Source organism: Mesoplodon bidens (genome assembly GCF_964165515.1).
Source record: "Mesoplodon bidens genome assembly, chromosome: 3".
Taxonomy (NCBI): Eukaryota; Metazoa; Chordata; class Mammalia; order Artiodactyla; family Ziphiidae; genus Mesoplodon; species Mesoplodon bidens.
Genome location: NC_138178.1, coordinates 100,858,899 through 100,873,138, shown reverse-complemented (window position 1 = coordinate 100,873,138; position 14,240 = coordinate 100,858,899). Strand labels below are relative to the sequence as shown.

At 42.4% G+C, this 14,240-nt stretch overlaps 1 protein-coding gene across 8 annotated transcripts in view; it reads left to right on the top strand.

The window, feature by feature from the left end:
* The window catches only part of FMN1 (formin 1), a gene marked incomplete at its 5' end in the record, with an annotated part of 410,703 nt that overhangs the window by 239,399 nt on the left and 157,064 nt on the right, over positions 1-14,240 (top strand). For all 8 annotated transcript variants that reach the window (XM_081226859.1, XM_081226858.1, XM_081226857.1 and 5 more), the window contains 3 exons: positions 4,198-4,259; positions 6,429-6,517; positions 13,635-13,764. In XM_081226859.1, coding sequence (XP_081082985.1) covers positions 4,198-4,259; positions 6,429-6,517; positions 13,635-13,764 — 281 coding nt within the window. The remainder of the gene's footprint in view (positions 1-4,197; positions 4,260-6,428; positions 6,518-13,634; positions 13,765-14,240) is intronic.

Genomic DNA, 14,240 nt, shown 5'->3' with positions numbered 1-14,240 from the left:
TAAAATTACCAGCTTTTCACAGCGTGTGTCTACTTCCTTTCGACATACTGTGAAGTGTAGGTGAAATATTCTAACTGAACTGACAGTGGGAGTGGGGATAACTAAGGAGAGAGGGAGATAAAAGTAAAAACCACCAGCCATGATTGATACTGCAGAAGCAATGAATCGTTGGGGGTCTCCCCTTTGTGGATTTGGCACTTCACCTTTCTGACACCACCTGCAGGAGTGTCAGTGTAATGAGACCCATACAGATGGAAGCAACAGCTAGAAGTGCTTGGAATTACTGTATCAGGGCTTTGAGGCGCACTGGAGAATTGTGTAGGCTGGTATTTGCTTATTCAACTTTTACAGTAAAGAGGGTGTTTGTGAGTGTGTGTGAGAGGAAGAGAAACAGAGAGTGTGTGTTTACAAGTGCGAAGTGGAGGGGGCTACCTGATCCTAGGTAACTCCAAAAATATTTTAATAAAGGACTGATTTCTTTCTATAACGCAATCTTCAATTAACTAAATGTGTTCATGGGATGCTTCTAAGTTTGATGGTGAGCGCCTTCAAGAATCAATTCTCTAGGGACTTCCTTGGTGGTGCGGTGGTTAAGAATCCACCTGCCAATGCAGGGGACACGAGTTCGATCCCTGGTCCAGGAAGATCCCACATGCTGCAGAGCAACTAAGCCCATGCCCCGCAACTACTGAAGCCTAGAGCCCGTGCTCTGCAGCAAGAGAAGCCACTGCAATGAAGAGTAGCCCCTGCTCGCCACAGCTAGAGAAAGCCTGCGCACAGCAATGAAGACCCAACGCAGCCAAAAATAAATAAATAAATAAATTAAATAAATTTAAAAAAAGAATCAATTCTCTAATACACTGTCCCATATTTGGGGAATAGCATGCTCAGGTATGGATTCTGGCCCTATGTATGCACTTAAACTATTCGTGGTAAATAGGAGGCAGGATTTATGTACATGCAAGACAGCTCTCCTGTGAGTCACAGCACTTAGGCTCTTTTTACGTTTCAACCCTTTGGCCAATAACCTAACCTTCCCTGGCCACCCTATAAGATAGAAATAATAGAAATCATTTAATTTCCTTAAGCTCTTGGGCTCAACCAGATGATCTTTTCATAGTGCTGCTTCCACCACTGAGTTTTATTTTACTTTTAAGAGCCTCGTGGAAGAGGAGAAATCTCAGTGGAATACTTGGCGTTGGCCCTAAATTAATCTCTCAATCTACTCTTCCTCTCCCCCATTCCTCCCCCAAAGATGAGATTGGAATTGTAGCTCGGGGCTAGGAAAGGAATGGGCTTAAAAATCAGGCCAAGGCCTTAGGACTTCACCCAATATTTAAAGGAAGACATCTGAGGTATTTTAAACATCAAGTAAAATTTTGAGACCTGTGTTTAAAAAAAAAAAAAAATAACTTGGGTGGTACGATGAAGCGTGGATTGGTGGGAAAGACGGAAATGAGAGGTAAAAATAGGTTAGCTTTCTAAATGGACCCGAAGGTTAACTTTTTATATTTCCCTTAAGACATTGGATACATTATTTTTTGTAATTAGAGTTTTTGTGCATGTAAATTTTCTATTAATGCTTCCTGAAGTTGGGTGTCCAGCAGGGTTTTGAAGGACCAAAAGGGTTTAAATTGCAACTGCTCCTATCTGAAACACTCCAGAATTCTAGAAAGTTTCACTTATAACACAAACTACTCAGTAATGGCAGTCTTCTTTCTCTGATGCTTTCCAGATGTTAAAGGAGATAAGGCATTAACAAGCATTAAAACACATCCACAGTGTGTATATTTAACATCACAATAGTCAGTTTGTAGGTACCATTCTGATTTCACACCATGCTTTATACTCTGGGCCAAGCATACATCTTAACCTCACTTAATGTTTTCAGTAAGTGAAATTAGACCCATTCTATGGAGATGCTGAGGTTCATAGAGCTGAACCTGCCAGGGTCACGTAGTAAGTTTTGCTCCCTCCACAGCAGTCATCTCGGTCTTTTTCTGAACCTTGAGCTTGTTCCTTCATCAGGATTAGAAATATTCTTCTGCATTACCTCTCTCCCTGGAAGGCTTTTCTCCCAGACACTCACAGAACTGACCTGCTCAGCTCTTAGCTTAAATGTCACCTCTTCAAAGAAGCCTTAACCTCTGTCATGTTGCTCATTTCTCTGCTTTCTTCATATCATTATCTGTAACTGTTTATTTGTTTATTTTCTGTCCCCTAAGGTAGAGTCTAAATCTCATGAGATCAAGTGCTTTGAACGTGTCAGACACACATTTGATTTGTGTAATCACAGCATTTTAGAACCATTCCTAGAACTTGGTGCACGTTCAACAAGCATTTATTCAAGGGATGGGTGAATGAACGAATGAATGTCGCCAGAGCCCATGCTTGTTCTCCAGTCCCATCCTCCCTACGTGTTTTCCTCTGCTTCCTGGCATACTGCAGGGGAATTGGCTGAGGGTATAACCCATCAAACTGTGTATCTGGGACCCAGACTGATTAACTTCTGAAACTCAAATATTTACTCACTAGGAAAGGAAGCCAACAGATCATTCTCTTTCCCATTAGGTAAGATTACTTGATTATATGTAAGCTTGCAGTTCATGTGCAGTACCTAGTTTAGGAGTGAACGTTTCTGATAAATTCTTTTAGAATTTTACCTTTTCTTATCGCATTCCTGTTGGCTGATTTTTATAGGAGACTATTAGAATTTACATAAACTAGACATTGTTCCTGGCCATTTTTTTGTTTTTTTAAAGCATCAGACATTGAAAAATGCCTGGTCCATCTAATAAGTTAGTGAATTCATATTATCCCCCCCACACAGTGTTCCTGGGAGGGTAAATTCTTGCCTTCTTTGCTCAAACGACATTTTTCTTTTGTGGTTTCAGATTGGACTTTTCAGAAGGGTAATTTTCCTTTGTCTTGGTGGAATCTGAGCTGACTGACTTTGTCACTAGCATATTAACCTCCTCTTTTCTCACTACCCCACGTAGCTGAGGAACAGCTTGATAATTAATTCCTCTAAGTTAGAGAAGGTGGCCTATGAAGGAATTTTAAGTACATTTCTCGGTGTTCTGTGAAGTTACATGATCTTAGCTCCGTTAATTAAGTTTATTAAAATTGTATAAAGGGGTTCATGTGATTCTAAACCACAGAAGAAGCAAAACAATTTGAAAGCAACCTGCCCTTTACCTTGATCCCTACCTTCTCCAAAAACCGTGGTGTAGTGCCAACGAACAGAACAGTGGTTGACGAGCAGAATTTTAAGTCATTCTAAGTATTACTGGTTGGTTTAATAAAATTAATTAGCCTGCCACGGAGAAAATTTACTAGCGTGCTGCTTAATTTCACAATATAAAGTCAGAGAAGGGAGGTGGGGTTGAGGGAACAAACCTTATTAGTTTTGAATAATTATTTAAAGATGTGGAGCTGCCTATTTCAAGCACTTTGATTGCCAAATCCATTAAGGCTTTAAAATCTCAATGTTTGTATGCTGGTATATATGGGAAGGAATCTCTCTAGATGAAATCACAGGCATATTAGTTAACAGCTAAATAACTTATTTAACATACAGAACAGCAAGTAGGATCCAAATAAAACCATGGGAATGAGAACTTGCCTTAAAACTGGCTCATGGGAGGTTTCCATAATCTTAATTTGCCATTGATGCAATTATTGCTTTTTCTTGTCTCTTTAATCCAAACAAGATGTTTGCAGCGGCCATGGAAAGGTGCCTGAAATCACATGCCTGAATTCATTTAATTTGCCAACATCGTCTTTTTTCTCTCTCTCTCTTCCTGGTAATGGGCAAGAGTCAGTTCTGGTGCATCAGGTACTAAATCTCTTCAATTACCAGCCGGGAAGAAAGATTTAACCTTGTGTTTCAAACCTACAAACTGATTTAGTTTTAAAGCACAAACACTTCTCCTGTGGAGCCTGAATTAAACTGCAGAAAGGATGCAGAGCTTGAGGAATTAAACCAGGCAGGGCCAAGGCTCAGGCCAGTGATCGGAACCATTTTGGTTTCTTTCTCGGGCCCCTGGTGCAAAAGGAAAGGGAGTTGAAAGACAACCTGTGTGAGAGGGGGCAATGTTACATTGCTTGGAAGCTAGACATGGAGTAAATGTGAGTGCAGGGGAGTCCAATCTAACCTCTTATCCTTTTTTCTTTTTCTCTTTGGGGGCTCGGCAGCCATTTTTAATGTGGATGATTCTGTGGTTGATCTGGAAACCCTGGCGGCCTTATATGAAAACGTGAGTATCAAACACCTACAGAGCCAGAGTTTCCAGATTTTTGTATCTTAACTAACTTAAAAAAAAGTTAATGTCTAGAAACTGGTTATATGTGACTCCTTCCACCTGAAAAGTCACTGAGCCATTCATGTTCTTTGGCAGTGGGAATTGTGACATTGCATGGAAGAGATTAAGGCACAGAAATGCAAGCTCAAGTGAGAGTGACCGTGAGGAAAACACTAGGTTCTTGACCGCCCACTGTGGTATCTGGGTTAGTAGATTTCTTTTGCGAGGGAAGGCAGTTCAATGTGGAGGCCGCTTCTGTGCCGTGGAACCCAGGCCAACCCTGTGGCTTGCAATCAGAGTGCATGAAGCTAAGTTACCAGCTTAACACTGGTGTACACCAGTGTCATCCTCTGAGGAATGGGGATGCTGTTACCAGCTTGGATGATTACTTTTAACCCAAGTGAACTGATGGCATTGATCGTGGGAAATAGTATAGGATGGTGGGTGTGTGTTTTGGATTTAGAGTGAGATACTCTCAGGTTTGAGGTCGAGCTCTACCATTTACTGCTGAGTGGCCTCAGGCCAGTTAAATTCCTTAAACCTGTTTATCAGTACAATGGGGATGATAATGGGCTCGACATGATTTTTGTGAGTATTAAAAGAGAATTCAATATATGCAGCAGTAGCAGTGTTTTTTGTTTGTTTGTTTTGTTTTTTGCGGTATGTGGGCCTCTCACTGTTGTGGCCTCTCCCGTTGCGGAGCACAGGCTCCGGACGCGCAGGCTCAGCGGCCATGGCTCACGGGCCCAGCCGCTCTGCGGCATGTGGAATCCTCCCGGACCGAGGCACGAACCCATGTCCCCTGCATCGGCAGGCGGACTCCCAACCACTGCGCCACCAGGGAAGCCCCCAGTAGCAGTGTATTTTGAAAATAAACAGCGCTGTACACATATATGGTCTTCAAATGTGGATTATATGTGGAGATAACCAGCATAATTATCAGGCTTTCTTGAGAAGATGACACAGGAGAGTCACAATTCCCATAATTGTTAACTGTTCTGGTTCACTGACTCTGTTAGGATTTGAAAACATAGACTGAAACAGATTCTCTTTACTGAAGTAATGCTGTTTCCCAGGAAGCTACCTGGAGCTCTATAGCATGCTATGATTACCCAGCTCAAAAAACGATTTCATTTCAATACTTAGGTCCCCTGGGACCTTAAGTGTCTCAGAAAATTTCCATAGTGTGATAATCCAGCCTAGCGGGATTGCCAGTTCCCTTCACATTTTTACATCCTTTGTATATATCAGGAACTGTTTGGTATGACTGGGTGGGAACTTACCATGTTTCTATCAGGAAGGCTTTCGTTAATAAAGAAGGTGCACAAATCCTAGGCCATCGGGAGCTAATGGCACATTTGTTGAATACCTGGAAGGCATCATGGTATTGTGGAAGAAAGGTGTTCCAAGTCAGGCTCTTTGCCAGGTACTTAGTGTAAGCCTCGGTGGAGTCATCTTTGAAACAAGGATGCAATACTTGATGTCGGAGGACTTTGTAAAAGGCAGAGTGCCTTCTAGGATGCTTTTAGTTGTTGCCTCGGGCTCAGGACTGTGCACATGATTGGTACTTGTTAGCTAACAGTAGAGGTAAGCTACATACGACTGACATAGTTGCGCAAATTGAGAAAGTATGGGACTAAATGCCAAAATCAGTGGTGCAGACAACGAATGCTTAGAAAATTCAGAAAGGGAGAACCTGCTGACCAGAAATTTAAAAATCAGGAGCCTACATAAGTTAGGAGGGCTGTTCGGTTCTGAGGATGAAGAAAGCACATGCTAAGGACAACTTGACCCTTATCCTATCTTACAGGGAAAGGCACAGGGGATTCAAAGGTTAGCAATCAAATGTCCTGGCTTCTGTATCCAGCTAAGTTCACTTGTTATGATCATTTAGTTTAGCCAGTAATTCCCAAACATTAGCATGTCTCAGAATCACCTGGAGGGCTTGCTGAACCCTACCTCTGGAGTGTCTTATATCCAGGGTAGGGCCAACAAGGGGCATTTGTAACTAGCGACAGGTGGTGCTGATGCTGCACGTCCAGAGACCACACTATGAGACACACTGCTTTAGACAGATTCTCATTGCTCACTTTTTGTGTGTGTTTTATTTCTATTTCAACACAGAGAGCCCAAGAGGATGAACTCGTTAGAATAAGAAAGTATTATGAGACATCCAAAGAGGAAGAATTGAAGCTACTGGATAAACCTGAGCAGTAAGGATGCTTAAACACTTTTCTGTTAACAAAAGGAGAAGGGCCGTCCCTATCTTCCTAGCTCTGAATAACCAAATCTCAACTGTGCCAATCTAAGTCACAGCAGCGTCATTCCTGTGACCTATTGCATGCAGCAGAATGACCTGACTGCCGGGAAAGGCAGCCGGGAGATTTGTGCTGCTGGATATCATGTCTCAACCCCTCACCCCACCCCTCATGACTCCCCTTTTCTTGTCCTAGCAACTTGTTAATTCCTCCTAGACTAAACATTCTGGCCCAAAGGGTAACTGAGGAAGGAAGAGGTTACTGCTCTGTCTAAGGTTCTGCTGATGCAGTTAAAAGGGATGATGTCAGAGTCACAGAATTCAAGTTGATTTTCCTAAATATTGTATCCAGTAAATGTAGCCTGAATGTGCCAGCTTTCTCCCCAAATCCTCTACCTGCTCTGCCCAATTTAGATGTGACTTTTTCATCCTCCCTTTGCATGTGCTTGTGCTTGTGCTTGTGCTTCTCCCCAGTCACTATCTGGAGGTGTCTGCTCTCTAGTTTGGGGTGTTCCACACACTTTGAAAGTCCAGAATTCTAGTGCATAACTGAATGACTCTTGTCCTTGGCTGGGCTCTTGGGGTCTGCAAACCATGGATAACCTTCTGGGTCTCTGCAACCCTGAGGACTCTGTGAGAATGTGGGATGGGTCTCCAGTGGGCAGAAGGCTGCTTAGCTTGTGGCTACCTTGAGTGCTTCCTGCCCAATGCAGGCTGTGCTTCTCAGCCTGGAGATGAGGCAAGGAATAGGAAACAGAGGAAATTGACTGGGTTTAGGGTAACAAGTCAGCCCCAGAGACATTCAAGGGTCAGTCGCTTATACTGAAACCTTCACACCTTGCCCTTAGTTCCTCTAAAATGCCCCACTCCCCTTGGAAGCCAGGGTATTCAGGTCCAGAAAAAACATCTTTCAGTGACTGGGTGAGGAATTTCTAGGTTTACTCAGTTATTGACAAACCTTTATGATAACTTGGGGACCCTTAGATGACTGGCTGTCACATGGGGCATATGCCAGGGCTCTCCCCCCAGCACACACCCAAAGTTAGTTCATGAAGCCTAGGAATATTGTGAATCAATGCAGATGGGCTTCCCTGCCCTTCTGTTCCATCGACTTGAGCCCCCCGTCCTTACCAACCCTCACCCCGACCCATCCTGTGGTCCACTGCCAAGTCTTGTTTCCTAATATAATAAATTCATTCCCACTAAGGTGCTGACGACCGAAAATGAAGTGACTAATAATGGGATATTTAGACACAAGGCCATGAGGAGTATTTGAGGACTGTCTTAGTCAGTTTGGGCTGCTATAACAAAGTATCCTAAACTGGGTGACTTCTCAACAGCAGAATTTTATTTCTCACAGTTCCTGAGGCTAGAAGTCTGAGATCCAGGTGCCAGCATGGTTGGGTTCTGGTGAGCACCCTCTTCCAGGCTGCAGACTTCCCTTTGTATCTTCACGTGGCAGAGAGCAGAGAGGGGAAGTAAGCGCTTGTGTCTCTTCTCTGAAGGGCACTAACCCCACTCATGAGGGCTCATCCCTCACGACCTAATTACTTCCTAAAGGCCCTACTTCTTATTACCATCACTTTGGGGGTTAGGATTTCAACTTAGGGATTTGGGGCGGGGGTGGGTACAAACATTCAGTCCATAACAGGGACAAGAGGGCATATCAAGCATTTAGGTAGTGCCAACTATGCCATGTTAAGCAATGATATTCCAAGCCCAGAGTTGGTAAACTTTTCCTATAAAGGACCCAGTAGTAAGTACTTTAGGCTTTGTGAGCCATTACAATCTGCTGGAACTACTCAAGTCAACCGTTGTTGTACAGAAGCAAGCACAGACAATGCATAAACAAATGGGCGTGGCTGTGCGCCAATCACAGTTTATGGACGCTGAAATTTGAATTTCATATCATTTTACATGTCACAAAATATACTGGTTTGTATTTGATTAATATTATTAATATTAATGTTTAAATGGTTGATTTTTTTCAACCATTTAAAAATGTGAAACCCATTCTTAGCTGATGGGCCATACAAAAACAAATAATGGGCTGAATTTGGCCTGGGGACTGTAATTCACCAACCCCTGCTCTAAACTATGGAATGTCCCCCTTGGTAAAATGAACCGTGGGTCCCTGCTCCTGGAAGGGTTCCCCTTTTCCTTCCTGTGTTAATGCCTTTCTAGCATTATTTTTCGAGATTAATTGCCAGGACACAGAATAATGGCAGCAGGTAATTAACAGATGACTTATTAAAGTTCTCCTGCTTTCTCTACTGATGATCTGGATGGAAGAGTGTTTTTAAAGTTTGTAAATGGTCATTGTAAGGGCTTCCTGAACATGCTAAGCTCTTAGTGACAGCAAAGAAGATGGTCGTGTTGTCCTGGTGATATGCTTGGGCTCAGCTGCTAGAAGGTGAGGCCCAGAGAGGTAGGGCCTCCAGGGCTGAGTGATTTTCACCTTTACTCCTGACCTCCTGCACAGTGTAGCATTTGTTTGATTCATGCCAGAGTCTGATTTTCTGGCAACTGATTTGCCATGAGTTCCAAGTGAGTTGACTATAAGCATGTTTTGCATACTGGAAAATATGAATCATTTATAGTTTCAGCATTGCAGTTGCCTAAGATTCCTGTGGTGCCCAGGCTTTAAATCAGAGCCCGGAGAGGCTGCCCTCCTCACTTACCTCATCAGCTTTCTTGAGCCGCAGGGCCAGATTTAGAAAGTCGTTTCCCACAGAGGTGTCATCTGCTTGGGACCAGGCTGTCTGAGAACCATTCCCTTCAGCAATGGTCCTCAAGTCTGTTCACACTCTCCTTGGGATGGTGGTGAGGCGAGGGGAGGCTCTACTGGGTTTGATTAGGCCTGATGTGTGCTTTTTGTGGCCCAAAGTGAGCATCCTATTGGGATGCTCCACTGAGGCCCACAGCTGCCTTGGGATCCCCCAAAAGAAGACATATTGACGTTGAAACAAGGCTCTGTTAGCATCCTTCTCTATGGAGGAACATAGGCTACAGCATGCACAGACACCTGACATGATATCATTCAGGGCTTTGAGGAGTGATAAACCACATCTTAGTCCCTTGAAAACAGTGGGCCCGTTGCATCAATCCACCTGACAGCCGAGTTGCTGTGGATGTGTGACCCACATACTGTGAGGTGCAGAATGTTTCTGCTATGTACCGGCTGTAGTCACAGCCCATCCTAGGAAGATCAGCCTGCCTTAAGGAAAGAAGAGGAAGGTCCCTGGTCTGTGGCTCTTGAGGGTATTTAGTCCTTTCTATCTCTGGCCCTAGGGTATAAAGTTAGACTAGTCCAAAAGGAAATCAGTCCCTAAATATTCATAAGTACCATGGCCTAATAATGCCCAAGACCCTCTCCTTGGGGATGTGTAAAAGAGTGCTTACCCCTGCCCTTATGGGTAGAGTATAAAACCCACATGTGGGAGATAAGATATTAGACACTTCATAGCCTTTGAGGTAACCTGTACTTCTGGTACTTTCTCAGATAAATGGGAAATGGTGCTCTCCTCGAGACTTTGTTTTTCCCAAATTTGCTTCTCTAGTGTTTTGTATCTTCGCCTTCTACTAGGTGACCAGGCCCCAAACCCACAAGTCACCCTGGACTCTTCTCAGCATCGCGTGGGATGGGTCAGCTACATTGGGTCTGGCAGCCTCAGTCGCTTTCTCACCATTTGCCCCTCAGCATCCACACTGCAGGCCCTCTCCCGTTCCCCCTTAGACTATTGCAGCTGCTCCCAGCCTCAGATCTGCTATCACTTCCAGTCAATCAGCCGAGCCATCGCAAGGGCGATTGTCTAAAACGAAAAGCTGGAAGTTTCACTCCTCTGTTTAAAACCCTTCATTCATTCAGAAAAAGCTTGAACTCTTTATTTTAGAACACAAAGCCCCATTTTAGCTTCTTCTCACCTTTACCCACGAATATTATCAGCCTGTCCAGCCTCTCGCTGGCAGTTTCTTACATGTGTAAGAAGGACCAGAGGGCTCCCGGAGACCTTGGCTGACATGGGCCCTCCAGGGCTCTGACTTTGATGCCCTGCGTATGGCTTCCATAGCTCCTATTTTAGGCCCCATCACCGAGAGCACTCATCACACCCGTGGTAACTGTGGATTTATTTCTCAGGTGATCAAGAAGGAATCGTGTTGAAGTTAAATTCTGTTCTCAGGTCTTAGCGTGGTGCCTGACACACTGTAAATGCTTCATACACATCTAAAGATACTAAAATTCTTGGTGACTGATGCTCTGGTATTTTGGGTGACACATTCCCTACAGTTCTATCCAAAAGTATTGGGAAATATCTGAATTTCCCTCCCCCCTCCAACTCTGGATATGTGCTTCGGCCCCTTCTCCATACACAGAACACTGGGTCTTTAAGATTCTCGGAGAGCCTTCCTAGTGCAAACCCTAGTTCCAGTAAAGCTTTGATCCCAGGGAACCTTGTAGTTCTATTTTACTCTTTTTTCTGGGTAACACAGATTGCTTGAGCCTAGGGGCTCATCTCCTCATGTTGGTCCTAAACCTCCTTTTTTGGAGACGAGTTATAAGTAATTGCTTATACAGCATTTCCTTCTTCTCATCTAAGATCTTGCTGGTAAGCCAGGGTGTTGATCCGTATATTCTCTCCATCAATTCTTCACTCGCTGTGTTCATTTAAACGAGGAAGTGTACCCACTCAGGGATCTGGGTCCTACTTAGGGAATAGTATTTCATGGTTGCATTTAGAAAGGGAGAAATGCAGGGTGCTACACTTGAGGTAGCTCTCAGCCACATCTGAATAAGTAAAACTTCCCAAGACTCACTACAGGACCCAATGCCTCCAGTCCCACAGGCTTTTTACTGCTCATGTTTGTGAGAACTCGGTGATACCCCTGATTTCAGTCATAAATGAATCAGTGGTTTAATACTAATTTTACAAAGAAACAATTCACATATAGAGTGTAAGTTTTTCATCTTGTCCTAATTCAGAATTCCTCTGGGTTTCCACTTTTATATCCCGTCACATGGTTTTCATAATAATCAGAGTTACAGAACCTTAAAGCAAAGGTATGTTTTCTTTTATGGGCATTCTTTGCTTCCTCTCAGTGTCATTTAGGAAAAAAAAAAAAAAGGATTATGATCTGGTTGTAGGATAAATAAGAAAAACAGCTGATTATTAGAATCTTATTAAAGCCCAAGTGTCCCTAAAAGAGGCACAGAGTATTAGCTAAGGAAATTTCTTTGGTTATAGAAAGAAGGGGGCTCCACCTTTGCTCCTAGGTAAAAGCATCCTTGGTAAGAGGTTACAGAATGTCAAGGTAATGATGTTATGGTTTGACCAAGACTTTCAGAACTATCAGTTAATCATCGTTTCAACCCCCAAATGGATTTAAAAGCTTTCAGTGGATTCTCTCCTTTTCTGAATTCATGTCCAACTCTTTCCACCCATTTTAGTGTATACCCCTACCTCGGGTGGTTGGCCTAGAGGATATGTAGCTCTTCCAACTTAATTTTGCAAAGGGCACCAGTGCCCAGCTGCTCAGACAGTGAGCTTCTGTGTGTAGGTCAGTACTCAACTTTAGCTTTTAAGATCTGTCTTGCCATAGTTTTTAAGAAACTTCAGATTGTGCCCACTTAATGAGTGCCTCCTTTGTTCCAAGCATGGAGCTATGAAGTCCTGTCTGTGTAGGTAAGTTGTTGTGGAAAAGTAAACACATACCTGCAGAATAGAATCATTATAGATTATTATAATTGTTTGAACAACAACAACAAAAAGTAGTAATCTAACTTCAGAAAGAGATTATTTTTTCACTTGTCTATAGACATGTGCCTCAAGTCTTCCCCTTACTTAGCCCGTGTTAATACGCCATTAGAGAATGCTGCATTATAAAGGGAGTCTATTGTGTTGTTTTTTTTTCCCAAACACTAAAGATTAATGCTTTCCATTTCGGTTTAGTCTTACTTGGGTAGCAAGAGACAGATAGCTTCACATGGTTCAGTATACTTGCATTAATTTTCTGTTCTTAGTTTATACACCATATGCTTGCTCACCATTATAGAAACCCATTTTATTTTTTTTTTAATTTTTAAATTTTTTAATACAATTTTTAAAGGTTATTTTCCATTTACAGGTATTACAAAATGTTGGCTATATCCCCTGCATTGTACAGTATATCTTTGAGCCTCTCTTATACCCAGTAGTTTGTAGCTTCCACTCCCCTACCCTTATATGGCCCCTCCCGCCATGACTGGTAACCACTAATTCTCTGTATCTGTGAGTCTGCTTCTTTTTTGTTATATTCACTATTTTGGTGTATTTTTTAGATTCCACATATAAGTGATATCATATAGTATTTGTCTTTGTCTGACTTACTTCACTTAGCCTAATGCCCTCCAAGTCCATCCATGTTGCTGCAAATAGCAAAATTTCATTCTTTTTTATGGCTGAGTAGTATTCCATTGTGTGTGTATATGTATGTGTGTGTATATGTATGTGTGTGTATGTATATATACATATACCACATCTTCTTTATCCACTCATCTGTCAATGGATGTTTAGATTGCTTCCATATCTTGGCAGTTGTAAATAATGCTGCTGTGACTGTTGGGGTGCATGTATCTTTCCAAATTCATGTTTTTGTTTTTTTGGATATTGTTTTATTTTTTTTTTTGGAGTGGAGTTGCTGGGTCATATAGTAGCTCTATATTTAGGTTGTTTTTGAGAAACCTCCATACTGTTTTCCACAGTGGCTGCACCCATTTACATTCCCACCAATAGTGTACGAGGGTTCCCTTTTCTGCACATCCTCGCCAACATTTGTTATTTGTGTTCTTTTTAATGATAGCCATTCTGACAGGTGTGAGGTGATATATGGAAACCCATTTTTAAAAGTGGCTTTGTTGTCAACAGTAGAGCACATACCCTTGGAGTCCCCTGAGTTTGCCTGTTTGATGCCTTTTATAATTGTTCAGTTAACATTGTCAAACAAGGAATGCTCTCATGATGAATCTCTTTTTGCTGTCTTTTTATTTTCCTTGCGATTATATGTGAAGTCAGATGATTCATTCTTAATTTTTACAGATTTTTACACGAGTTAGCCCAGATCCCTAATTTTGCTGAACGTGCCCAGTGTATAATCTTCAGATCTGTCTTTTCTGAGGGCATTACTGCCGTGCACCGAAAGGTAGAGATCATCACACGAGCTTCTAAGGTATGTTTGCTGTCTAATTCAAAGACAGCTTTGCCCTCCTTGGGGGTAAAGGAGGGAGTGGGGAGTGGGAAAGATCAACTCGAGTCCCTCTGCAGAAACATTGTGGACTTAAGATTGTGTGTTTTCCTGAGTATAACTGTGATGATTATCCCGTGTGAGCGTGCATGCAGGTGAGTGAGTAAGAAAGAAGGAGATGCAGATTGACAGAGGAGAAAGAGGGAGAAAAAAACGACACTTTTACAGATTTCTTCTCACATATTCCAAATACCTCCCAATGTACATTCTGGCCACTTAAAACCAACCTAAATAGTATAGTGTGTTTTCCATTCTGACTGTCTAGATTGCAAAAAGAGATTTGCCTTAGACCAATGCACTGGATCATCTGAAATGTGTTTACATGGTAAAATAAAAATATTCTAGAGACTTGATAAATGAAATCAATGATTATGATAATGAGTAATGGGCCGATAAGTTTT